The sequence below is a fragment of the Alligator mississippiensis genome, chromosome 10 (genome assembly GCF_030867095.1).
Source record: "Alligator mississippiensis isolate rAllMis1 chromosome 10, rAllMis1, whole genome shotgun sequence".
NCBI classification, from domain to species: domain Eukaryota; kingdom Metazoa; phylum Chordata; order Crocodylia; family Alligatoridae; genus Alligator; species Alligator mississippiensis.
This window is the reverse complement of record NC_081833.1, coordinates 75,101,886-75,127,540: the sequence shown is the minus strand read 5'-3', so window position 1 is coordinate 75,127,540 and position 25,655 is coordinate 75,101,886. Positions and strand designations below refer to the sequence as shown.

Below are 25,655 nucleotides of genomic sequence, written 5' to 3'. Positions count from 1 at the left end.
CCTTGCATGGCAGTGGCTCAGCTGCAAAGACCCTGCCAGTGCAACCTGTCCGATCCCGGGGATGCTGCGCTGCCCCCCGAACCCAGCCCAGTCCCCCAACCCAGCTCGAAAGCCACGTGGCTGCCAGAGCAGCCATTTCAGAGGGCCAAACCATCCCTCTTTCCCCCAGGGAGCTGCACTCGAGGGAGATCAAACACGTGGCTCTGCCAGGGGAACAGAGGAGGGGGCAGCATACTTGGCTTGCGGGGGGACCAGGTGCTTGCACCGCGTTGCCCCCCAGCCCCGTTGCTCTGGGGCAGGGAGCGCTCAGCCCCGCGCTGTGCCAGCCGGGCGAACCGCAGAGCACAGCCGTCTGCCCTTCAAGGCCACGCTGCGACCCACGCCCCACTTCTAACCACGAGAGCTCATGACTCAGCCGGCCGGGCAGCACCGCGCTCGGGACCGAGCACCAAGCGGGGAGAGGGTGACCTCAAGCAGATGGGGGGGGATGCATGGGGTGGGTAGGGCCAGCCTGGCAAGGACCTCCCTGCCCAGCCCCAGCTGCCAGCCTCGGGGCAAGCCAACAACAGCAGGGAGGACCTCAAAGGGAAGGAAGAGAGAACAAGGAGCCAGAGGCCCCGGGCAGGGGCTGGTGAGACCCAGAGGGCCAGAAGCTGCCCCTTCCTAGCCCCCCGGCCCAGACAATCCCCCCAGCCCAGCCCCCAAGACGGCTAATCTAAAGCAAATACAACTATCTGGTGTGCAACTCAGCTCCGGGAGATAAAGGAAAATAGCTGGAATAATTTTTCCCACCCACACATACCAAAGCGAAGGGGAAGGGCCCGTGCACACGCACGTGGGATAATCGGGAGATCTCCCCAGCCCTGTCTGTCCGTCCGCCGGGCCGAGCCGCCCCCCCTCCCGCTGCCCCTGCCGGCCCCGATAATAAACCTTGAGGTTTGCGACCTGGCTCTAGCGGGTGAGAGATTACTCAGGCAGGAGTCGCGGTGCAGATAAACACAACTGAACTGGGGAGAGGAGAATGGGGGGGGGGGAGAAGAGGTTGCAGTTTTAACTAGATAGGCGGCACTGCCCCTACCCCAGCACGCAGCGGGTGCAATGGGGTGCAGGCCACCTGGGGCGATTGCACGGAGGCACCGTACAAGACCCGGCAGCATCGGTGGGGGGTTCCTGCCCCTGGGTCTGGGGTGAAGTGTGTGCATGTGTGTGTGTGTGGGGGGGGGGGTGGGGGGGCCGGGGGGGGTGGATCTAGTGGCTACAGCTGGGGAAACTGAGTCACCAGGACACCTGGGCCCCTGCTCCAGGTCACAAGCCCAACACCCCCCAACCCAGCTCGAAAGCCATGTGGATGCCAGAGCAGCCATTTCAGGGGGCCAAACATCCCTCTTTTCCCCCAGCCACCTCCCCAAGCCTTGGCCTCCCTCCCTCCATCCGGTCATTAACGGTGAAGGATCGTTACTGCTCTCCCCGAAAGCAAAAATCAATGTCTCCAGGGCTGCGGGGAGGTTTGCATGGAGACCAAAGGGGGGCGACACACCTCAACATGGCATGGAGGGGGGGAAAAAAGCTCAGCCCTCCCCTACAGTCATGCCAGTCTATGCTGCCTCCCACACACAACAGGGCTTGCCTTGTGGGGGCAATTTAGGACTTGAAGGGACCAACGGGCTTGGCCCAGGGAGCAAGAGACTCTGAAGACACCCTCTGAGACTTGCTGCATCTCATGCAAGGGGAGGAAGAAGTAGGACACCCCTTTGCAAATAAATAGGAGGGGATTGAAGGGGTTGAGACATGGAAGCACTAATAAAAGGTGCCTCGGAGGAAGAGAAAGCTGCTGGGGAGACTATTCCTCCAGGCCACGGCTGTCTGCGGGACGCAGGAGGGGAGAAGCCAACGTGCAGGATCCCTGCAGCCATGCAGAGAAGAGCCTGGTCGGCTGGGCCTGGGGGAGGCCAAAAGGGCAGCTGGGCAAGGGGAACTTGCAGCGGGGAACAGAGGTGCCGATCACACCCAGTGCTTGCCTGAGGTCTGTACATGCAATGCACCCACCCATGTGGGCAGCCGTCTGCCCATGCCACCTGCAAATAGCCCGGGGCTTCCCTCCACCCCATCAGCGCCCTTCTAACCAGGCGCCCGCACCTGCCTTGCAGCTGCCGAGGCCGGTTGCACAGTGTGCAGAGCCCTTGCAAATGCTGCGCCGCTCGCCATCCCTAAATTACTGTTATGTCTCTGCAGTCTTTAGCGCAATCGATATGGAGCAGACCTGAATGGGGCAGCAGAGTCATTGCTACGGCAGATATATCGTGCTCGGCCACTCGGAGCCCAGCGAGCTGCCTTGGGTGACAGGAGCTCCTCCTAGACTTCATCCCGGGACCAGTGCCTTGGGTACCATCTCCCCCTCACCCCACATGAAGAAGTGAGGCTGTGGCCACTGCCGCTGGTGATGCCCGTATGACAAGGACCCCAGAGAAAGGCTCCCATGGCCAACGCATCGGTGCAACACTTCTAAGATGTGCCGCTGGATTGTTCCACCCTGAGCCCAGTAATGCTTCCCCCCAGGCCTGGGGGCTGCGGTCTCCTTCCAGGAGGGATGGGAGTCCCCAAGCTCCGAGCAGCAATTTATGGGACCTTCCCTCCAGCTCTGTGGAGGGTGCATTGCGATGGCTCCCGTGCACAAAGCCCCTGGCTGAACCCGGGAGAAGCGGGAGAGGAACGAAGCCATTCACAGAAGCAGCTTGAAACCTCCTGTAGCTACCCCAGCTTTTGGGAAAAAGCTTCCCAAAAGACACCTCTGCCATTCACTCTGCTGCAGCAGCTGGTGGCATCCGCTGGCTCGATGCCGCACAGACTCCAAGGCACTGGGAGGCCTTTAGGAAAGCAGGGAGGAAGAGACGGGCCACGGGAGAGGACAGGGCAGACCGGGGTGAGATGAAAAGCAAGGCTGGGTGCAATTCTCAGCCCCAGCAGGAAAGGACCGCTAAGATGCCAGGGGTTGCAGGGAGCGAATGCTAAACACGACGGTGCCCAGCTCGGAGGCACCGGTGCAGCTGCACAATGCAGGCCAGGCTGACAAGCCAGACATCTCTGCAGCCCATCACGAGGCCTCAAGTGCCCGGTTCTGGGACCCTGGGTTAGCAGGCAGCAGAGGCAGGAGGCATGGATCATGCACCTTGGCACCCCAGTTCCTGGGGCACCCCATAGCTGCTGCAACCAGGTGCTAGAGAAAGCCTCCAGGAAGCAGGGTCTTGACCCCAGCACGCCACAAGGAACTACAGCCCCCCAAAAGAGAGGATGCTCCAGCATGGTGCCCTCGGGGCCGGGCCCCTGATGTGGAGGAAGGGGGACAAACCTCAAAAGGAGCAGCAGACACCCCAGTGCCAAAGGAAACAGCATCAGCCAAAGCAGATCAGCCTGGAAACCCCCCTCCCCACCCCAGAGTCTCTAGCAGGACCAACACTGCTCCCCCCCACCAAACTGGAATGACTATCACCCCGAAGAGATGGGCAGGAGACCCCAACAGCCAGGCCCCGGGCTGCTGGAGCGGTGGGCAGGGCGGCTGAGCCAGCCGATGGAGCAGGAGGCAAATGAAATGGCCCCGTCCATCTGTAACGCTCCCAAGTTGCGGATTATAGATTATAGCTATCAGCGATTTGCATATCAGAATTTTAAGCAGCCAGCCCCCTCCCGCCAGCAAGGTCATTGCAAAGATAAAAACAGTCCTTCTCCCCTGCCTCGTACGCTCCCTTTGCATGTCACAGCGCCCAGGCCGCCAAGCACCAGAGACGCCACGGAGGGGGCTCCCCGTGCCTGTGCCCGGCGCCACGTGGCCCAGGGCAGGCAGATGGAGGGACATGGGTCAGAGCTGCTACCTGCGAGCGGAGATTAAAACCCTGCACACTTCCAGCCTCCAGGGCTGGCGTGCACGTGGCTGAACCGGGGGCAGGAGCAGAGGAACGAACACAGGTGACCCCCGGGGCCCTGCAGTCACGACCGTGAGACACGTGTCCGCTTGCCTCTCAGGGGCAGCCTGGCCTGTTCCCAGCCTTTCACCCATGCTCTGATCCTGCTCCATGCAGAGCAGCAGAAAAGGGCTCAGGACTGCTCTGACGGCCACACAAGGATGGGGCCAAGCTGTATGCATGTGCACATGCATGAACACTCACGTGAACACATACACATGCATGCCCACATACATGCACATGCACGAACACACGAGCATCTACACGGTACAAGCAAAGCATCCGGTGGCTCAAAGTGCCGATGGCCAGCACGGCTCAGTGGACACTGAGCCACACGTGTGGCTCATCGGCCAGGTGCCACGAGCTGCAGCTGTACAGGTCCCTTCTGGTGGAAGCGCACTGCCACCCTTGTACCCAGCGGCCTCCACGGAGGTGTGCCCAGCCAGCCAGGAGCAGGCTCTCCGCCGAGGGTGCATGGCACGACGTGGAGCTGTTTTGCCCCACGTCCAGCCAGCCAGGGGAGTGGCCAGGCCTCCAGCCACGCCGCCCAGCAGAGGGTTAGGGCAGGGTCACCGCGCCGTGCCTGCAATGGCAAGGATCAGCAACCGTGCCACCGGCATGCGGGAACCGGCCCGTTCTCCCCTCCCAGCCGGGCTCCGCCAGCCTGCCACAGGGCACGGCTTCGGCAGGGGTGTCCTCTTCACCAGCTGCTTCTGCCGAGGCTATTCTTGCATTGCCCAAGCAAGGGCCTGGTACTTTGAAAAATTAACTCGGTCCTTGTGGAGCTGGTGGGCAGCCCCCAGGGACCCCAAGCACCACGATCCTCAGCACCCAGAGCAACTCCAATGAAGAAAGCAGGGTTCTCCACCCCCGACCCAGAAGGACTGATGCCTGCTTCACGCTGCAGCGCACCCCAAGCCCGCTCCATCACAGATGCCAGGGAAGGACCACTCTTCCCGGCCACCCCCTCGGACCTAGCAAGCGCCCCAGCTTGGGAGCACCGGAGCAGGAGTTTTGCACCTCATCAGACACCAGCCCACCCCTGGAAAAACATCAGCTCTTTGCTTGCATTCATTTCCTCCGAGCGCAGCAAAATTACAGGGCAATTCTCCTGCTTCAAAGAGCCCCGTGAGCCCCCCAGCGGGGCAGGTGGCTTCGGACACTCCAGATCTCATTCAAAACCTCGGGGTTTATCTCGTGAATTGTTGGCACCCAGTATAGCCCCCTCTGTGGTACGCTTAAAAGGCTCTCCTAGGACCACGGGGAGACTGGCCACACTGGAGAGACCGGCCCCCAGGTCCTGCCACCCCCGTGGGAGGTTTGCACGGACCCCGACCAGCTGAGCAGCGCGAGGTGCCGACAAAAGCATCTGGGAGCTGCGCGGCTCCCCCGCTCCTCATCCTACCCCCCCTGCCCTCCGCGCTGCATCTTCGCAGCTGCCATTGCTGACATATGGAGGATCCTGCCAGATAAAAAGAAAATTCAGGCTGCTCAAAGTTTCCCTTTTTGCCAGTTCCATTCCTGATAAGTGCCGTGCCTGCACAGAGCCTGATAGACGGGCTATCGCGGCGGTTAGTGTGAAAGGAACGCCCTATCGCTCCTCCATCGCCGGACTGCCATCAACTCCCAGCCACACAGAAATTAATATCACTCCAATTACCAGAATAGAGATGGGCTGGGAGCCGCCGATAATAAAATCTCTTTTACATAAAGAATGCAAATAGCTAACTCCGGCGAGGAGCAGGGGGATGGGCAGGGAGCCACTGCTTGCCACCTTGCTCCAGGCGCGCGCCTGCCCCACGGAGGCATGCCACGGCCCCGGGGCCAGGGCAGGAAAGGGATGGGGGGGCTATTGTCCGTGCAAGGCCAAGCCAGCAAACCGGGGAGTCGAGCATGGAGGCATCTCTTGCCCATCACCCCCAGCATGCTCCCCATCTCCAGGCCAGCTTGGAAGGAGGATAGGGCAGCCCCAGGACACGCTGCCACCCACCCCAGACAAGCCGTAAGCCGTTGAGCAACCCAGCCCAGGTGACCCCTGTGCCCCCCAGAGTGGACGTGCTGTAGCGGTCCCTCGCAGGCAGCTGGTCCAGGTGATGCTGGCGGTGTCCGACCCTGGAGGGAGGTTTGCTGAGCCATTTAAGGCATATAACACTGCATTACTGCTGTTTCACACCTTGGAGGCTTCTTTCCCCCTCCATTGCCTTCCAGCCTCTCCTCCACAGCAGACCCCAACGGGCAGCATGGCCGTGCTGGGAAGGGACTAGGGGGAAGGGGCAGTGATGCCACGCTCCCCCCTGCCCTGTCCCCCTCTCTCCCCCTGGTTCCTGGGCCAGAGGCCCCGTGGGGAGGGAGCGAGCTGATAAGGAGGGGAGCGGGGAGGGGGAAGCCATGCAGATATTTCCTGCCAGCGCATCCAGGAAGGGCTAGGGATATCAGTCGGAGAGCATTTCCCTTCCCCGCGGGGGAGAAGGGGATGCACAGACACTGCATGGAGCCCGAGGGGAGGGCGACGAGGTCCCTCCTCCCCTAAGGGTCTCGATCCTGCAGACAAGGGGATAGGATGTCTTATTACCCCAGGCCCTTGTCTGCTTTGAAGGCAGGGGAGGGCAGGAGAGAACCAGGCTCGTGGCACGGAGCCGGGGTCCCTCGGCAGTGGGTATTTCGCCAGCTGAGGCTGAGCCGGGGTCACGGGAGATGCACATGTGCCTTGGCGCCCGGCGTTTCCCAGGCTGCCGCGATAGCAGAGTCCGGCTCATCTGTCATCCGTGCGACAGGGGGCCCGGCTAACGGGCAGCCCGAGCGACCGCCGGAGGCCACGTCTCCATCAGGGGAGGCCAGGCCCACCCGGTCATGCATGCAGAGCCAAAGCAATAGCTATCGAGCATCGGGGGGGGTTCGGCTTGTCATGCAAGGGGGACCAGGCGGGTAACACAGCCCTCCTTGCTCACGCAACAGCCCGTCTCTTCCGGTGGCACAGCCCTGCCACAAGACACGGATGGGCGATACCCATCTGAGACCCTGTGCAGTCCCTACTAGCAGCATCTTCACCCAACCCTGAGATGTCTCCAGCACCAGGGACACAGAGCCAGACCTCCCCGTCTCCCAAACCACTGCAGGCACCGGCAAGCCCCTCACCCTTTGTGCCCTGCCCAGGCAAGGGGCAGGACTCTTGCATCTACACACCATGCCCTAAGGGGCAGTGCCTTCCTTTGGGTTTCTACATGGCCTGTGATAGGCACACCACGGACCTGGACAGCGCGCACGGCCCTGTACGGGTTGGAGCGCGCAGTGGCACCGCACCGCAGCCTCTGGACGCCCCGCTGACGAGACGGACAGGCAGCGATAGGAGGCTACAGACACTTCTCGGGGTTTTGATAACATCACTAAGCGCTCGCACTTTGTTCTTGTGGTTGCCGATGTTATCGAGGCCTCGCCGCGCCTGCCTGGGATCGCAGGCCAGTGAGCGGCCTGAGCTGGGACCTGCGAGCGCTGGGCACTGGCCACGGCGGGAGGGACAAGCCTTGGTGGGGAAGCCCCTGACCATGCCCCTAGTGCACGGAGGCCCCCTTCCGCTCCCAGCCCGCACCTGGGGGCACCAAGATTCAGGCCCTTTTGGTGCCAACGGAGGGAGCAAATGTGACCAAGAAAGAGGAGTCCTCACAGAGCACCGTTGGCTCTGCGCAGCATCGAGGAGTTTCACAGATCAGCGCCAGCCAAAACCCAGCCTTCTCCCCTGCACCGGAGGAGACTATCCCTCCACAAGAGCCCTTCATCTCCTGTTAGGGGCTGGCCAAGCAGGAGGAGCTGTGCCCATCCCTAGCACCACCCCTCCCCTGGCTCTTTCCCATCCTTAGAGCATCTGGGGTTAGGCTCCAAGTGGGTAAATGTGCTGTCTTTTATTAAGCCAACTAAATAGTTGCAAAAATTGTTCTTTGCAAGCTTTCGGGTACAAACACCCTACTTCAGGCAGAGGGACATCAGCCGAACATCTGGGGCTGGCACTCTGCTATCACTGCCCTACCTCCATTGCTCTAGACCAGCGGTGCTCAACCTGCTGTAGACCATTTCACAGTCCACGGCACTTATCCGGGGCTTGGACAACGTGGAGCTTGCCCCTGTACCCCCCACCCCCGGGTGCAGGGTCTCTGGGAGGCGAAGATCAGACTTGCAGCAAGGGAGCAGGGGGTTTTACCTGGTCCATCCCACGGGTTCGTCTCCTGTGGAGTTTCTCCAGGCTCCGGCTGCTCCGACACCTGGGGGCTTTCGAGGGCTTCTTTCGACTCTGCCTCTGGAAGCAAAGCAACCAAGCATTACTTGTGAAGAGCTCTGGGAACAGGGAGCTGGGGGCTGAGCAGCGTGGAGACAGCACCAGGCTAGACCCCTGGATGCTCTGCACGGTGCTGGACCCCACGGCCTGTGCCTGCACCCCAGCCCTCCCCTGCAAGATGACACCTCTGGGCCCTCTGTTTAGGGAGACAGAACAGCCTCTGCTCCCCTGCTCCCACATTTCAGGCCCATCCGGGTGACTCCGGAGAACAGCAAATGCTCGAAGCTGGGCACAGCTTTCAATGCTAAGAGCAGGATCAAGGGGCTATGTAGCACAGCCCAGGTCCTTCCTCCCAAATTCCTTGGGCAGAAGCTTCTAATTCAAAGCAGCATGGACACCTGCCCCTTGGTCGGTCCTTCCAGCAAGGGTCATGCCCTCGCTCTACCAGGAGCCCCCAAAGCCCCGTGTCCCGGACCCGGCTGGAACCCCCGGCTCCCGGCAAGCCTCCATTTGTGGCTCCTTCCTAGCAACTTGATGACAATTATTTTCTCCATTAACTGCTGCTCAAGATGCTGGTGATAAGCCTATTTGCATATGACAGTGTGGAAGATTAGCGCCCAAAGTGCATGTTTGTCTTCACATGCCGGGCGGGCAACCACGGCGGAGCCCAATCGATAGGCGCCACAAAGGACGCCCAGGGGTGACGTCACCGGCATCAGAGATTATTAATACAGGTGATAAGCGGGATGATTAACATCAAATAAATCAATCACCGGGTATAAAAGTCCTATTATTTTTGGCTATAAATCAAAGTGCCTGGCATATTGATTTTTATCCATCGCGCTGAAAGCCTTCGCGGCCGTTATTGCTGCTCCGTGTTATCGGCGCTATCACCTTTTTATCAAAAGCAGGCTGGTGCCAGGTGCAGCTCTCCAGCTGACTTTCCAGCTCCCTAAGCCCCCACCCCGGACGGCCACGAGATCCCAAATCAGATAAAAATGAAAATAAAAAAGCTAGCTTCCTTTTTCAACCCGGCTGGGGAAGCGGGTGGGAGCAAAGTCTGCCAGCGACAAGCCGTTGAGCCTCTTTAAACTGCTTCTACTAGTCCCCGGGGCCACCGCAGCACCCGTGGCTCTTCGGGGACTGGCGAGAGGCACATGCAGCCACAGGGCCAAGGTGGAAGAGACCGAGGGTCAGGGAGAAACTCCTGCAACTGGGAGCAGCTGGTGCTCCTCCAGCCTGAGCTGCCCCTTATCCGGGGAGATTATCGGGTGATTAATGTTGCGCTCCCTTTGCTCAAGGCCCCGTCCCGCAGAGCTTTATCTCGGGGCCCAGCTCGGCAGAGCTTATCGACTGCTAGGCCAGAGGTCAGAGGCCACAATCCTCCTGTGGGATCTGTCTCCGGGAGCCCACGCCCCCACAGGAAGGGCGGATGTTGGGGGAGAACGCCAGGGTGGGGCCGGGAAGTGCCACGGGCGAGGCGGGGTCCGGGCCGGGCAGGGCGCCTCCAATATCCATCTGGGACCAGAGGGGCATCTGGGCTCAGCTTGGAGCTGGGATGCAGCTGCTTCTGGGGTGTGATGCCGCATGGCGGTTTTGGGACGGCTGGGAATGAGGTGGTGGCATTCAATGGGATGCACAGGAGGCGGCTTCTGATGCCAGGTCACCGTGTACAGCGTGCAAAACCTTCCCGGGACCCCATTCCTCATCCCATAGGGAGAAGCCCCCTCACTCCCCTGCTTGCTCACACAAGGCCCAGGTGGCTGCTGGCTGCACGGGGACGGTTCAAAGAGCCAAAATGGATACGTGATGAGGAGCAGGCACCGGCGAGGATCGCGCCTCTGGTTTCCGCTGCGCCAGCCTGCCGCTCCCGGCAGCTCCAGGCTCCCCCCTTCCTTCCCGCACGGCCAGCTCAGCTTGCCTTCCTCGCCGACTGACAAGCAACAGGGAGGGGCTGCGCTGGGCAGGGATTTCCCTTCGCTGGGCAGCAGCGAGGTGTCGGGATGACCGGGCCGGCCAAAGCCAGGGGACAGACGCTGTCCTGGGAGCGGTCCCCATGCTGCATCTCTCTGGAGCTGCGAGGCGGCCGAGAGGAGGCACCGAATTGATCCGGGGCAAATGCACTGCAGCCTCGGTGCAGGACGGTGGCCACGGAGGCACGCGGGGGCTAGCGCTGGCAGGCCGGGGCACTGGCGGCTTCACTTCGCTTGGCTCAGAGCAATGCTGTAGGATGCCCAGGTTGAAGACAGCTCTGGGCTTGTTGAAAGCTTTAGGTCCTGGAGAAGGGCAATGCCAGGCACACCAGCTTCCTCTGCAAGCAGCACTTTCCCACGGCATTTCTCCGGCCAGGGGAGCCCCAACTTCCAGCCGAGTCGAGTCTGAGAGCAATGAGCCCAAGAGGGACCGTGGCTCTCGGGTTGCAGAGCTGGGACGCACCTGCCAATGCATCGCCCTGGCGAAGCAGCAGCCCTGCTTCACGCTGCTCTGAGCATGGTGGGGGCAAAGCCTGGGCTGCCCCCCTGGCTTCCCTCGCTCTGTGAGGAGGGCCTAGAGGTGCCAAGGGGCTTGGAGAATAGAGAGGCAGTGAACTGCCAGGCAGGGGAGGATACAGGGGAGAAGGGGACAGCGTTACTCCCCATCCCACGGAGAGCGACCCGGGATGCTGTGCGACGTACCTTCGCTGCACGGAGGGCTCGAGGCCTCGCAATCCGCAGAGCTCTCGTGGTCCGAGGCACCAGCCTCCCGCTCCGACGGGCTCTTCTCCTCTGCTGGGGCGTCTTCTCCTTCCTCCATGTCTCCGAAGGACCCTGCAAGACACGGGACAGGCCGGGTGAGGCGACACGAAACAGCTCCTGTGCCTCCATCGCTGCATTCGGCCTCTGCTCCAGGACCCCAAAGGCTGCCCGAGCGGTTGAGTCTCGCAATGCACCTTGCAGCCGGCCGCATTAAAGCACCGCGCAGGGAAGCCAGGAAAGAGAGCTAGAAAAAGGACCCAGGAGTCCTGCCACTCTCCCCCCAGGCTGTGGGATTGGTAGCTCAGGGGCACAGGGGGGTCTCCAAGCCCCTGCCCATGAGGACAGTCCCTTGGTCTCATAACCAGAGGGTCACAGGAGGTGCAGGAGCTAAAAGACATGAGAAGGGAGTCACTCAGATTCAACCCTCGACACCCACCGCCTGCACTCGCCAGCAGCCAAGAGGAAGCCTGTTTCCTTCAATGACATGACTGGATGCAGGGGGGACCCTCTCCTCGTCCCAGCTCGCACCGAGTGATCATGCACAGAGCTAGGCTGGCTTTCCAGCCACATTTATAAGTGCCGCTGGTGGCCGTAATCACGGGCTACGGGAAGGAGCATACGGAGGCTGCAAAACTTTGCTGTGCCTTGTAAATGGTGCTCTCCAGACATGCAATCAGTTCAGGGGCAGACTTATGTAGGCAGCTCAGCGTTGGGAAGGGGGTGGCTGGAAAGAAGGCAATCAAGAAACAGGCTGGATAAAGTTCCTCTAGTCTAGGGACGCTGCTGGCACGAACCTCTGTGCTCTTGGGGACAGGCTGTAGCCCCTGCCCCAAGGATGGACAGGAGAGGGTGCCTCTCCCTCTACAGCCCCAGGGCGTCACAGTTCCCCACCTGGTTGCAATGCATGGTCCCGGTGGAGCAGGCTGGTTTGCCAGGAGCCTGCCAAGGTCACTGCTGCCTGCCTCGTGGGTATTTGCTGGGCTGGGCTGGGCTATGCAGACTGGAGGGGCCCGGCCACGCTGCAGCCACCCTGGCATCAAAGGGGGGCGCAGCGGCCGAGTCCCTGCAGCAGACCGTGAGCACCAAGCTGTCTCCAGGCAGCTGCACGGTGCACCCTCTGCCCTCACGCGGCTCACAGTCACGCGGAGGCAAGCGGGCACGCACCCTGGTCATGCATATTTGAGCAGGAGCTGGGCAGTGAAGCAGGGCCCCAGAGCTGGAAGCAGGCCCTGTAGCTGGGACACGGCAAGGGAGGGAGACGTGGCACGCTCACTGTGCATTGCACACCCACTGAGCTCCCCCTGAAGAGCAGGGAGCTTTGCTTTTGGGGTCTCCAGAGCTCAGCTGGATGGCACCGTATGTCGAGTGTCAGCTCCCCCGTGCAGCCCCACCAGCCAGAACCACTGCTGCCACGCCAGGCGCATCGCCGTGGCGGGCTGCAGATGCTCCTCGCCCGCAGGAAACACCAAATGTTTCCACCCCTGGAGAAAGGTGTCCCAAAGCCAAAACGGAGCACAAGCCAGCTCCCCAGCATCCGGGGACCACGCCTGGGGGCTCAGCGACCCCCTTGAGCCCGCTCCCCCAGCAGCACCGAGGCGAAGACGCTCTGCCGCTCTACTGGCAGGGGATCCGTCGTGCCCCGCGGGTCACACGCTGGGCCCTACTTCCCCAGCCTGCAGCAGCATCACCTAAAGAACAGCCCAATTGCCCCGAAAGCAGTCTCCCAGAGCCAGCCTAAAGGCATGGCAGCCCCTAATGACACCGAGCCACGCAAGGGGAGGCGGAGGAGCGATCCAGCACCTGGGGCTGGCGCACAACCGCGATCAGAGTCCCGGAGAACCGCCCATCGTACCGAGCCGCCCGCCTCCCGATACGGCGAGCTGCTCCCGCCAAAAGCGCCGGGCCGGGGAAAGGACCCCGCGCCGTGCCACGCTGCTCCAGACCTCAGCCGCTCTCTGACTCCAGGCATGTATATTTACACCGCGAGAACAAAGGCCCCATAATCTATACAAAGCAGACAACAATGAGCGTGAATAAAGAGGCTGCCAGAGAAGGAAAGGCAATTTATTCTAATTCTGCTAATTTCAGTTCCAGCACAATTAAAAAGACTCTGATAATATTCAGAAACAATCGGCGGCTAACAAATCGTTCCTCTCGCTGTAAATGAAACATTGTTAGGCTAATTTTTTCTTTCACGCCTTCACGGCTCTTGGGTTTGTGATAAAGTTAACCCCCTTCTCGCCTCTTCCCCTCTCTCTGCTCCCCGCTTTCTGGGCAGGGAAGGCTGGCTGCGTCCACAGAGGGCTGGACGGGGACAGGGAGACCCGGGACCCCCGCCTCCTTGGCTAGCTACTGTCGTGCCCGAGACAGCCCAAGGCTGTCTGTACTTGCCCGTGTCCCCCAGTGAGTCCTGGATCCCGGAAATTTTGCATGGAGAAAGGCCATCCTCCTATGCATTTATACAGCACCTTGCACGAAAGGGACCGGATTTCGACCGAGCTCTCCAAATCAATCCGGCTGGGTGGAGTCAGCCAGGTGTTACCTGCAGCCTGCTCTTTCCACATGGATTAGACCAGGGATTTCCCCTCTGCCTCTGCATCCAGCCCGTGAGATGCAGGCAAAGCACATGCAAAGCACACGACCGGCTTGGGGATACCTGGAAAAGCCAGGCAGAGCCGGGCCTGAGATCGGTCACGTGCACTGGGCAGCTGCTGGGTGCCACGCAGCTGGCACCTGTGCCAACGGAGCACACACAGCCCACGGCTGCAGGGGTGAGCTGGACACACGAGGGAGCCGGGCAGGCCTGGAAATAGGGGACGGCTTCTCCTCCCTGGAGACCTCCCGGGGAAAACGTGGGCTTCCAGGAAGCCTCCATAGTGGATGCCAACCAGCTGGCACCGCTATGCAGAGACATTAGGAGACAGATCACCAACCTGGGAGGCAAGAATGAATCCTGTGATACCCAAAGCCTCATGGCAGAGGGGAAGGATGTGCCTTTGACCACAGAAATCCCCAGTCCATTAAACCTCATAAAATGCAACAGGGGCTTCCCTGAAGACCTCACCCCTCCCCGTCGCATGGCATCACCCACTGACCGCCAGCACTGGGCATCCCTGCAGCCAGTGGCACAGATGCTTAAGAAGACAGTGCATCCCTGGTCTCTGCCAGACCTAAATGCAGAGCACGGATCAAGGCAAGGCAGGGGGGAGAAAGCCGCTGACAGCCGCTACCTGCAGGCCTCGCTTTCTGTGTCCAAATCTCGCCGGCGAACCCTTTTCCCCGACCTGCCTCCGCCCGCCACGCGCCCACCCCGTGGCACATGCGGGCATCCTTTGTCCCGACGAGGTTTCCAGCCATTGGAAAGCGCCGGCAGAAAATGTTCCCAGCTGTGTGGGTTAAATGAGCTACTGGATATTTTTTTTTTGAAAAAAAAAAAGGAGAGGAGAGAGGGAGAGGGAGAGAAGAGGCGAAGCAGTGAGTGGAGCGTCATTTCTCTGGGATTGCTGGAAGCCTTGCAGAGTTATCACCTCACGCAGACTCCCTCAGCTTGCCTGATCTGTCTATTCTTCATTAAGCAAATACGCTGAAATGGAAATGAAAACATAATAGCTATTTGATTCTCGGCGAGATATTTTGCATATTGGTTCAGTGCTGATAGCGGAATTTCATCAACTCCCTTTTTTCATGCTTTAAAACTGAATTACTGAGGCTGGCTTTACAGAGAGGTGATGAGCCCAAAACCGCTCAGTTCCAAGATACTCCGCTTAGACGATTAACTATTCTCCCTCTGCCTCCCTCCTTCCCGCTCGCCTTCCCCCTCCTCCTTTTGATAACAAGGGAGGATTTCTTCTTCTTTTTTTTTTTTTAAATTACAGCGATTGTAAAAAAACTTCCATTAATCTGAGATGATGCGACAAAGTTAACGGTGTAAAAGCTGGTGCCAGACACGATCGGGGCCATCAATTTATGGCGTGGCTGGAGGGGGTGGAGGAGCCGGCGAATACCCCCCTGCCCCAGGAAAACCCGCGGGGGCGGGAAGCGAGATGTAAATACCAGAAAAGTGAATGGCGCCTCGAACAAGCCCGGCCCCCGAAAGCTGCCAGGGGCAGAAGGAAAGCACTGGGAATAGGTAGGATTTGGGTCAAAGCAATTAGCCCAGGAAGGAAGCCCCCTGGCCAAGGAGAAAATTACCCGGGCGGCCGCAGCTCACCTTGCCGTCCGCGTGCCCAGCTGGCTGGGGAGCTCGAGGGCCGCGGCGTGCTCCATCTCCCTTGTTTTTGTCTCGCCTCCCTCTCTTTCCTGGCTTCCCCCGGCTGATTCATGCCTTCCTTCCTTATCGCAAACCATGGATGTTTCCCCCTCCGCCACCCTCTACCTGGCTTTGGATATCGGCTTCCTCTTCTCTTGCTCCTGTTTACTGTACACACGCAGAGGGCTGCATTTCCCCCTCTCGTTTCGGTCTTTCCTGTTTCTGCACACAAAGCCCTTCGATTTACCGGACCGCATGGCCGGCCCTGCATGCCGCCTCCCTGCCGTGCACCCACGCATGCGCACGTGGCCTGAGATGATAAAATCAGAGGAAAGGAGGGTTGGAAGGGACCTCAGGAGGTCACATCTAGTCCCAGCAGGACCAGCCCCAACTACATCATCCCAGCCAGGGCTTGGTCCACCTGGCTCTTAACAACCTCCAAGGACGAGAGTCCACCACCTCCGGATAACCTGCTCCCGGGCTTCACCACCTTCCTAGGGAGAAATGTTTTCCTAATGTCCAACCTCAACTTCCTTTGCTGCAGCTTGAGCCCACTGCTCCTTGTCCTGTCGTCTGCCCCCGCTGGGAACAGAGCCAGGGGCAATACCCGATGGAGGAGACACCCGCCTCCCCATAGCTACTAGGAAAAGGGGCATCGGAGATGGCTTTTCAGCCCTGGCTACCTCTACCCAGCTCGAGGGGGCTTCATATCTCCATCCCTCCAGCAGCCTCCTAACAAGGAGCATCCTATGGGACCGGGCAGACCCCAGGTCCATCTTGCCCGTCTCCGTGTCACACAGCAGCGGAGAGCAGATGCTGATAGGGAGAGCGAACTGGATCCAAGCAGGGCTTTTTTACCCGCCCTGCTCCTCTCCCCTTCGCAGCCTCCAGCATTGACGGTCCAGGCAGGTCTGATGGAGAGGCCGTGCCCCTCGCTCCTGCTCAATAGTGACCCATGCCCCTTTCCTCCAGGGACGTGTCCCATCCCTGGCTTTACTCTCAGCTTCCACCACCTCTGGTGGCAACAAGTCCCACCTTTTAATGACCTGCTTTGGGGGAAAAAGGACTCCTTTTGATTAAACTGACCACCTGCTCATTTCATGCTGCGACCCCTTAGTTCTTGCATAGCGAGGGAGTCAATAATAAATCCCCACTGACTTTCTCTTTGTCATTTAGTAAACCCCCATGGCCCCTCTCGAGCATCTAAACTGAGCAGGCCTGGCCTCTTTAGTCTCTCCTCCTATGCAAGCTCCTCCATACCCCTCATCATCCTTGTTGCCCATCTCTGCACCATCTCTAGTTCTTCTGGATCCTTTTTAGAGGTGGAGGGACCACAACTGGGCACAGGGTTCAAGGTGTGGATGCGCCGTGGATTGCTCAAGGGGCATCATGATAACTTTGCACTTTGTTCAAAATTCCCTTCTCAAACATCTCGAACATTTGGCCGGCTGCTGATGTTTTTCGTGAACTGCCCATATCGACGCCCAGGTCCGCTCCCTGCGTGGCAACAGCTAATGTCGAGCCCTTCAGAGCGTAGCTCCAGTCTGGGTTACTTTTGCCCAGGTGCATCCCTTTACACCGGTCTACACTGAATTTTATCTGCCGTCGAGTTGCCCATTCGCTCAGTTGTGGTGGATCCTTCTGCAGCTCTTCACAGTCCCGCCTTTGTTTTTACCACTTTTGCGTCATGGGCAAATTTAGCTTTACCGTTTTGCTTCATGGGAAAAATTTGGCCGCCTTGCTACTCACCCCTTCTCCAGATCATTTATGAATATGTTAAACACCACTGGTCCCAACACAGACCCCGGGGAACCCGCTGTTGATTATTTTCTATTCTGAAAGCTGACTTTTTACACTCTCTTTGCTTTCTATCTTGGATCTAATTTCTAACCCCCGCGTGAACGTTCCCTGTAATCCCGTAACCACCTAATTTAGTTAAGAGCCTCTGATGGGGGACCTAATCACAGGCTTTTTGGAAGTCAACATATACTATTTAACTGGATTGCCCCGATCCACTGACTTTTGACACCCTAAAAAAACTCCAGTAGGGTGCGATTTCCCCTGGACAAAACCATGAGGATTTCTTAGCAGCAAAGTCATGCTCATCCGTGTGTTGAACAATTCTTTTCTTTTTTATTATTGTTTCTACCAGTTTTCTAGGAACAGAAGTCAGGCTCATTGGCCTGGAGGTCCCTGCACCCCGCATATGGGAGTCACACTGGTGATCCCCCAGCCCTCTGGCACGGAGGTTGCATGCAGCGACGTCCACCCCGAGCTCCTTCAGGGCCCCAGGGTAAATGCCATCACTCTCTGGGGTGAATGTGACTGCTTGGCTGGGCTCTCATGACACCCCCTCTTTCCAGCGACCAGCCCCAATTCCCTGCACTGCCTAATGCAGCAGCACGGTGCAGCAGTCAGCATCCCTGAACCGACCAGCTGCCATTGTGCCGGTCCTTGGATAGGTGCAGATCCCGCCTCGAGCAGGGTGCTGGGCTAGATGACTTCCAGTCCAACTTCACCATGATTTCCACCATCTCAGAGCAGCCATCAGGGCTGCCTGCCTGGAGACTCAGGAAGACGGCCTGGTGCGGGCAGCCGAGCTCAGGTGAGGAAGATGTGCATCACAATCCTAAACAGGCCAGACACACATATATAGCAATAAAAGCCGTGTCTATCAAGGGAAGCAGAACCGGGATCGGCTGAGCCGTGAATCAGTACTGATGCAACTAGAGGACACTCCTGGCTGTAAAGAAGCGCCCTGGCTCCAGCGTATCCCTGGAAGCTAAAACCAACCAAGAAAAAAGCCACTTTTATCCTGAAATAGGCACCCTTAGAAGAGTTTAGTGTCCCCATCTGCATGAATCCAGTGTCACTGGTAATTTCTGCTTTGCACCGAGAGCGACGGACACGGCAGAACAGAGCCCGGGGACAGCAATCCCGAACGCGGCCCATGGGAGGGCAAAACGGCCCCCTCTTCCCGCAAGAAAACACCAGCACGTGCTTGTCTCTCCTCCTACGCACAAGAGCAAAGCCCGTCCCCAGGAAGCACCTATGGCAAAGGAAATTCGCCCCCAGCCCTTCTCTTCCACGGTTACACCGGGCCTGACTCTGTGCCTCTGGGAGCTGGGCCACCCCCTCCTCTCCTTAGACCACATCTCAGCAGTTCCCAATCTGCGGTACGAGTACCACCGGTGGTACACATTAACAGATTTCTTATAATTACTCTATATGACAAAAATTTGCTGGTGGTACTTAAGGTTGTATCGTCGTATCAGCTGTCAGAGTGTGGGAACTGCTATATTTGATCAAGAGGAGATGGTTCCTGCAAAAGGGCTACAGACTGGCAGCCTTGGCCAGTCTCCGCACGAGACCAGCCAGGCTCTCGGACATCCTCACACCTATTCATGCTGCTGCGGTAGCCGCGGGACATGCAGCGCTGCTGCCGGAGCAGACAAGGATCGTTGCTACCTGCCCCTAATCCCAGGTCCGGGCTGCGCGCAGGGAATGCCTCTTCCTCCAGATGCTTTGCACCCACGAGCTGGGTCAAGCCCCTTGCTTTCGCTGGGGCCTTGGCACTGCATTGGCAGGTGGGGAGGCTCCCCGGTGCCAAGCGGAGGATGCACGGCTTGCTTTCCCCCGACCCCGCCAGTAAGGGAAGTCCAGACGTGCGGTGCAGGCTTGCAGCTCAGCTTCCACTCACCGCGGAGGAGAGCAGGCAGACGAAGCCCATCACCGCGTGCTCAGCTGGGCAGCCGTACGCCTTCCCCTCTTAGCACCGGTGCATCGGTGGGTTCGCTCGTGCCTTCAGCCCACGGGGAGAAATCACCCTGCTGCACCTCCCATACCTGACAGTTGCATTTGTACCATCACCCCCAAAGCACCTACTGATTCAAGGGGTTTTTTCCATGATACACCTCAAGGTGTAGACTCTCCAGTACATCCCCGTTGGACTGGGAGTGCTAGATACTAATAGAGGCCTTGCAGCCATCCCGCCTCGGACAAGGAAAGCGGGGCTTTGGCTCAGCACGAGGTATCGGCCGAGTTTATTTTTACTTTGGAGACGCACCAATGGAGGGACGAGCTGCCGTGCGCGGGCTGTCAGTCGTGCATCCGGGCCCAGGGCAGCAGAGATAACGCGCTGATGAATCCTCAAAATACCCAGTCCGAGAAGCACGACAGGTTCGCTTTTAGCATCCGCCCCCCGCAAGCCTAATTGCTACCTCTGCTCGTTCCTCTCCAGGAGGGGAAGGATAACAACCAGCTCCTGGCACGCGGTGAACACAGTCGGGGTGGGATTTGAAAGGGACGGGTGGAAACGGCAGCCCCTGGACTTTGCTTCCCCAAATGGCAAAGACGGAGCCTCTCACACTCCCGCTGCCAGCCCTGCCGCCCCATTTGTGCCAGGGCTCAGGTGGAAATTGCCCTCCCTGCCCCATAGCCTTCTGCGGACGTGCCCCAAGGAGCAACTGGGGCCCTGATCTGTATGGGTTATGGCTTTAGAAGTGCACGTACAACCTAAAGTCTGGCCCAGCTGCCAACGGGCATTCAAGCCAGGAGGTGCAAGGAAGCCAGATGTGAGGAGCTGATGTGCCTTCTCCGGGCTAAGCCCGAGCAGCTGTCCGGCACGGGGCCGGGCGGGCTGCCTTTCACCTTGCTTTGTGGAAGCCACGAAAGGAAAATTGGGTCATTTAAAGAGAGATCCTTATGCCAAGCCTCTCGCCGCAGCTCATCCCTTGCTCGTGCTCCAGATTTTGAGCTTCTAGGAAAAGACGACGCAGCCCTCCTGGTTGCAACAGGCATATATTTAGCCCAAGAGCCCAGCCCACGCCTGTGGCAGCCACAGCACCTGGCTTGTGTCCTGGATATATTCTGGGAGAGGGGAGAAAAAAAAAATTCAGTGGAACAAAACTGTTTGCAGATAAGTTTTCCTCGGGGGTTTTATCAGCACCAAGGAACAGCCTGAAATTAAATATATGGGGAGGCGAGATGGCCTATCGGAGAAGAGGGAGAGCCAGCGCACGCAGGTTAAATTCCCAGCCCTGGAATATCCCCCCCCCATATATTTATATATAGATGCACATATCTATAGGTAGATCCCAAACAAGCCCTTTCCATCTGCAAAATGGGGGCAAAACTTCCCCATCTCTCCCAGGGCCACCGAAGGGGGAACCCAGAGACGGCATCATAGTTAGCGCGGCAACATCGCGCCCCGCTCCCATCGCCCGGAGAACGGCCTGCAGGTTTCCCATAGAAAGTACAACACAAAATTAAGTGCTCGACTGTGAACAATGGCAGCGGCGCGGGGAAACGCTGACAGAGGGAGACGCGTGAAATATTCCAGCGCAGGAAACTAAGAAAGGGAGGGTGGGGAGAGGGGGGTCAGCAAACCCCATCATTATCCAGGTAATTATTTGATCATTTTGCTCCAATTAAACTTCTTTCAGCAAACGAACAATAAACCTTTTCTTGAACCTTCTCATTTATCCAGCAAATTCAAAAAAAAGAAAAAAAAAAACCCCAACCCACACACACAGAAGAAGAAGAAGAAGGTTTTTTTTTTTCCAGGCTGCCAAGAGAGAGACCCTGGCCTATCCGAAAGCAAGCACGCAGACAAGAGCGAAGCGATAACAGGCCTTGATAACAGATAGAAAATAGCAACAGATTCAGACTTTCCCACCGGCTCCGAGATCGGGGAGGAGGAGGAGACTCCCAGGGCAAATGACAATCTGTTCCCCCCACCGGGCGCCCTCCTGACCCGGCGGGCGGCAGGGGGGCTCCAGTGGGCCCGATCCTTCGGCACGGTGCCCCGCTCCCCAGGGGACCCGCCAGAGCCCGGGCAGGCGCCTCTCAGCCGCTCCGGCCCCAGCGAGAAAAAGATTCCCCTCTTCAAAATGAGCGGATGGGCTGCAAACCGGGGAGGACTCCCTGCTATTCGCAGCCCAGGACCCTGCCGTTCCCCGCTCCTCTCTCCCGCCATAATGGGCGGAGGAGAGGGCACGTCATCACAGGACTCCCGGAGCTGGTGCTTTATGAGCCCCACAACTAAGGAAACTCTGGAGACCAGCTACAAGCTCCTCCCCTGCTCTGAGAGCGATCCAAAGCTGCGCCCATCTGTCCCCTCCCCATGCAGCGCCCGGCGTGGCGCGGCTCCAAGTCCTCCAAATTCAGCGGTGCAGCGAGTTTTGCCCGTCGGCTCCATCGACCTGCCCTCCCGCTCCCGGGTCCCTCGGGAACCGCCGGGCCAGCGCCTTGCAGGCGGGCACGAGACAGCACGGTGACCGCGCCGGAGCCCTTCCCTCGTCCTCGGAGAGCCCTGTTTGTGCAGGAGGCGAGGGCCTTGCCCCTGCCAGGACGCGCAGGCCTCTCCGGGAGGACACGCTGAACACAAATACTACTCCACAGATAGCGGGCGGCGATAAGCACCCTGGCAGCAGATAACACCCCCGGCTCCTGGGAGCGCGGCAGCCGAGGTCGTTCCCACCCGAGGTGCCCGCTGGGCCACCCTCCGATCGGCAGGGTACCGACCGGCGGAGGAGCCTGGGGGTGCCTGCCCATGCCTTTGCCCCTTAAGTGGACAAGCAGCAACTGGCCTCCAATGCAGAGCATCTCTGCAAAATGCCATGGTGCCAGGCCAGAGCTGGGGCATCAGCTGCTGTTGAAGGCAAGGCAAGGCATGGGCTCTTCCCCCAAAAGCAGAGATGCTCCTATTTGTTGCAGCCCCCAAGGGCCCCAGTGCACCCTCCCTTCTGCAAAGCAGAGGCCTGCGAGAGCCGGTCCCCCTCCGCATCCAGCACCATCTGAGCCAGCTGCCCTGGCGTGCACAACCCCTGGCTGCCAGGCAGCGGACGGCGGATCTGTGCACGCAGCCGCAGGAGAGGGCAGGGAAAGGCGAAGCAGGGCACCGGGCTTGTTTGCAAGCCGAGCACTAGTCTTCTCCTGACGTGCCCCCAGATCAGGTGCTCGGCCACCTCCGGGCACGCCTGCCCACCCGTCCGCTCCCGCCTTGGACCAGGCATCCTCTGCACAGGCTGTCAAACAGGGGCTCTGATGCTTTCTCCATCCTTTACGGGCATCTTTTGGAAGAGGGGCTGACACTTCCCACGCTGCAAGGAGCCCTTCACAGCCCAGATCACTGGGTAGCGGTTGCAATCCCCACACAGACCCAAGCCGTGGGGCAATCCCAGGATGCTGGGGGCTGGGTGGGAAGAGGGCATGTGACAGAGGACGCGTCTGCCTCATTATTTCCACTCCAAAAACCTGGCCTTCCCTCTGCAAGCACAGACAGAGTCGAGGAAGCCCTTTGCAAAGCCCAGAGGCAGCCCGGGGTCGGGGCAGCCAGGTTCCCCTGCAAAGCCAGCTGGCCCGATGGAAAGCCGATAAGAGCTCGCCCCTTCGTCTCTGCAGCGGCCTTCGTGCGCTTACCCAGATGCTGGCCCTGAATTCATCTTCAAATTAAAAAAATAATAATAACAATGGAGACAGAAGTCAGCCAGCGGCTTCTCCCGCCGGGCCCTGGGGAGCTGAGAGAGAGAGTCTCCCTGCTTGGAGCACCGCAGCCATGATGCTTATCAATCACTTTGCAATTAAAGCAGCGGGGAAACCGGCCATTATTCTGGGCTTGGAAACAGCTCTCCTGCCTCTCCCCTTCTTGCTCTGGGCCTGAAGAGCATCCGAGCTGGTTGAGGCCTGAGGATAGCCAGCTAGTTCCCTCCATCACCTTCTCCCTCCAGCCAAGGAGCGGTCCCGGGTGGGAAGCCCAGGCTTTGCAAGACGGGGCTCTGTTACACTCCAGCTCCCGGTGCATCCCGACTGCCCCCCAGCTGGGCTCGTTTGGGACCGCCAGCGCCATCGACCCATTATAGAGGAGGGAAGGCAGTATTCAGAGGCGAAGGGACTTGTCCGATGTCACGAAGCAGACCTCACAAGCAGCAGGTTAGGACCAGTGGATGCTTCTCCGTCCTGCATTACCGCTGCCCACCGCGTACCAGCGGCTCAGAGGCTCCAAAACCTCACCAGGCACAGCGCCAGGTCTGAGCAACATGGCACCGAGGCCTTTCACTCCACAGATCAAACGCCCAACCAAGGCAGCAGGAAGGGCACTGCTCCCCCAAGCATCACGTCTCAGGACCTCCCCGACGCCTGGCTGGATACGGACCCGGCTCGCTGGCTTTCTCCCCTCCGCGTGCCACACAAGTCACTCCATGGGGGCTCTTCGAGGCCATGTTCATCTTGTCCTCATCTTCAATAGGAAGCACGCAGAAAGGTTGAGGGACTTGCCCAAGGGCACAACGAGAGTCTGTGGCAGAGCAGGGTCAGGCACAACCCCTCCACCCCAGCTCCTGCCACGGACAGAGGGTGGACCGGAGCAGTCAGGAGGGGACCGGCCAGGACGGCTCTTTTGCTCGCAGCCGCCGAGGCATCGGATGTTACGCAAGCCTAACTAATGGGACTCGGGCCGCAGCAGGGAGCGGGGGCGCGTGACGGCTTGGGCTGCTCGCAGCCGCCTATCTGCTCGAGAAAGGATGGGTAACCGTGCTGATAATCGTGGATACCGCGAAAGAGGATGTCGGGGAGATAATCTGCTGCCCGAGGAGGAGAAGGGCTCTCCGCCAGACACGCAGCCCAGATAGAGGGGCCGCAAAACAAATCACTCTGCTCCACTCCGCGCCCGATGGGGGCCAAGCACCTGCCAGGCAGAGGCAGCAGCTCCCACGCCAGACCTTGCACCAAGCCATGGACCGGGCACCCTCCCGGTCCACCCGCCAGCAGGTGTCTCCATTAGCTGCACCAGGCCTTAGCCCTGCCAAGCGTGGGAAGAGGGCACAGCTCTAGACCCCAAACATGAGGCATGGTCCAGACCAGGGGCAGGTCTGGAGCCTCCTCACCATCTCCCAGGGGCCAGCGATGGAGTCGAATGCAGCCAGGAGGCCAGAGAGGCAGGGGACAGCGTTCAGGCCAGGCCCAGCCCCGGGCTGCAGCGGTACCCGTCTGCAATTAGGAGCCCTTCTCCATCACATCGAGATAAACTCAGCCTGACCTTTCCCATCAGTCTCCATAGCAACACGGATGCCCTCTCCATACGATCTTCCCCTAACGATTAAAAACATTAAGCATGGGGAGGGGAAGCCGGCGAGGAGATGCTGGGCACGATAAGGGAGCAGCTTCAGCGGGATGGAGGGCGATGCGGGGAGCTGGGTCTTGTCCGTGCCCAGAGCGATGTCCCCATGCAGTGCCCTGCTCATCTGTCCGGCTGGAGCCAATACTTGTGCATGCACACACACACACACACAAGCATGTGCATGCAGCCCTGGCTTTTCAGGGTGGGATCATGCACCCCATTGCCCAGGCATCCAGCTGTGGATGGAGAAGGGCCCACAACTAGAAAAGAAAGATGATCCTAGATGGACCCGTCCTCCGATCAAACTCTCCAGCGAGCGCTGGAGACAACGGGCCGTGTTTCAGCTAACCAAAGCCACCGGTCTGGGTCTGTGCCCCTCGCCCCTGAGCTCAGGGCAGGGGATGGAGAAAGGGAGCCAGGCCTCCAGTGTGCTCAGCCTCGTGTGCATGGTTGCAAACCCAGTCGGGCACCATCGGAGTCAGGAGCGGGGACGAGCCACCACGGCGTGGACCAGGCCTCCTCTTCCGACTGGCATCTGTACCCTTGCCCTTAGCCTCAGGGAGCCCCCAGAGAAGGATGCCCAGGGCAGGACACGCCAGTTCAAGGTGCCCCCGGTCCATGCAGCAGGACAAGGATGAAACCCAGGCCTCCCTCCCATCCGCGTCCCACGGGGAGCTCAGATCCTTCCCTCTACAGCCGAGACGAGCGGTACCCCGCATTCGCGCCCCCCCAAAACCCAACCAGCCTCCCCAAAACCCGGCTCCGGCTCTTCGGCGCTGGAGGGGCGGCCGGCTCTGAACTTTGTGGCTCGAGCCACAGAAGAGAAGAGAGACAAGGAGAGCCAGAGCCTGAGAAAAAACAGCCCTGCTGCTATCGGAGAGATTGGTTTCAGACGGAGCTGCTCCCTCTGCCAAGTCCATATCCTATCTAACCGGGGTGTAGTTACTTAACATTCATCACTGGTTGAACTCTGTAACTTTATCAGCTCCCAAGCATGGCGCCATCTCAGGGCTCGGCCATTCTCAGCTCTCAGATAGGTCCGATAAACCGCTGATAGATTACAGGAGATTGTTTCACTTCAGGGGACGCGATTACTAATACTAATAGCGAGGGAGCCCACATCATATCAAACAGGCGAGAAAGGAGGAGAAGGGGGGAAAGCGAGGGCAGGGGCGGGCACACCAAAAGAGAGGAAAATAATGAGAAAGAAAATACAGGAACAATGGCAATGAAGTGACTTTACGTTTCAGATGGGGCCGATAAAGCCCTGATAGATTTTAAGAGCGGGGAGATTCTAATAGAGCCGTCCCCCGGCCCTCAGACACATCAG

General features: G+C 59.2%; 1 protein-coding gene across 3 annotated transcripts in view; it reads right to left on the bottom strand.

The window, feature by feature from the left end:
- Positions 1-25,655, bottom strand: part of ZFPM1 (zinc finger protein, FOG family member 1) — a 70,270-nt gene that overhangs the window by 23,723 nt on the left and 20,892 nt on the right. Inside the window, exons 1-3 of one of the 3 annotated variants that reach the window (XM_019491179.2) lie at positions 15,169-16,091; positions 10,899-11,030; positions 8,149-8,244 (exon numbers count right to left, since the gene is read on the bottom strand). In XM_019491179.2, the coding sequence (XP_019346724.2) occupies positions 8,149-8,244; positions 10,899-11,030; positions 15,169-15,478 (538 nt within the window). In that variant the 5' untranslated portion in view covers positions 15,479-16,091. Of the gene's footprint in view, positions 1-8,148; positions 8,245-10,898; positions 11,031-15,168; positions 16,092-25,655 lie in introns of those variants that run through there. The other 2 variants (XM_014607871.3, XM_059713933.1) reach the window with 2 other exon arrangements.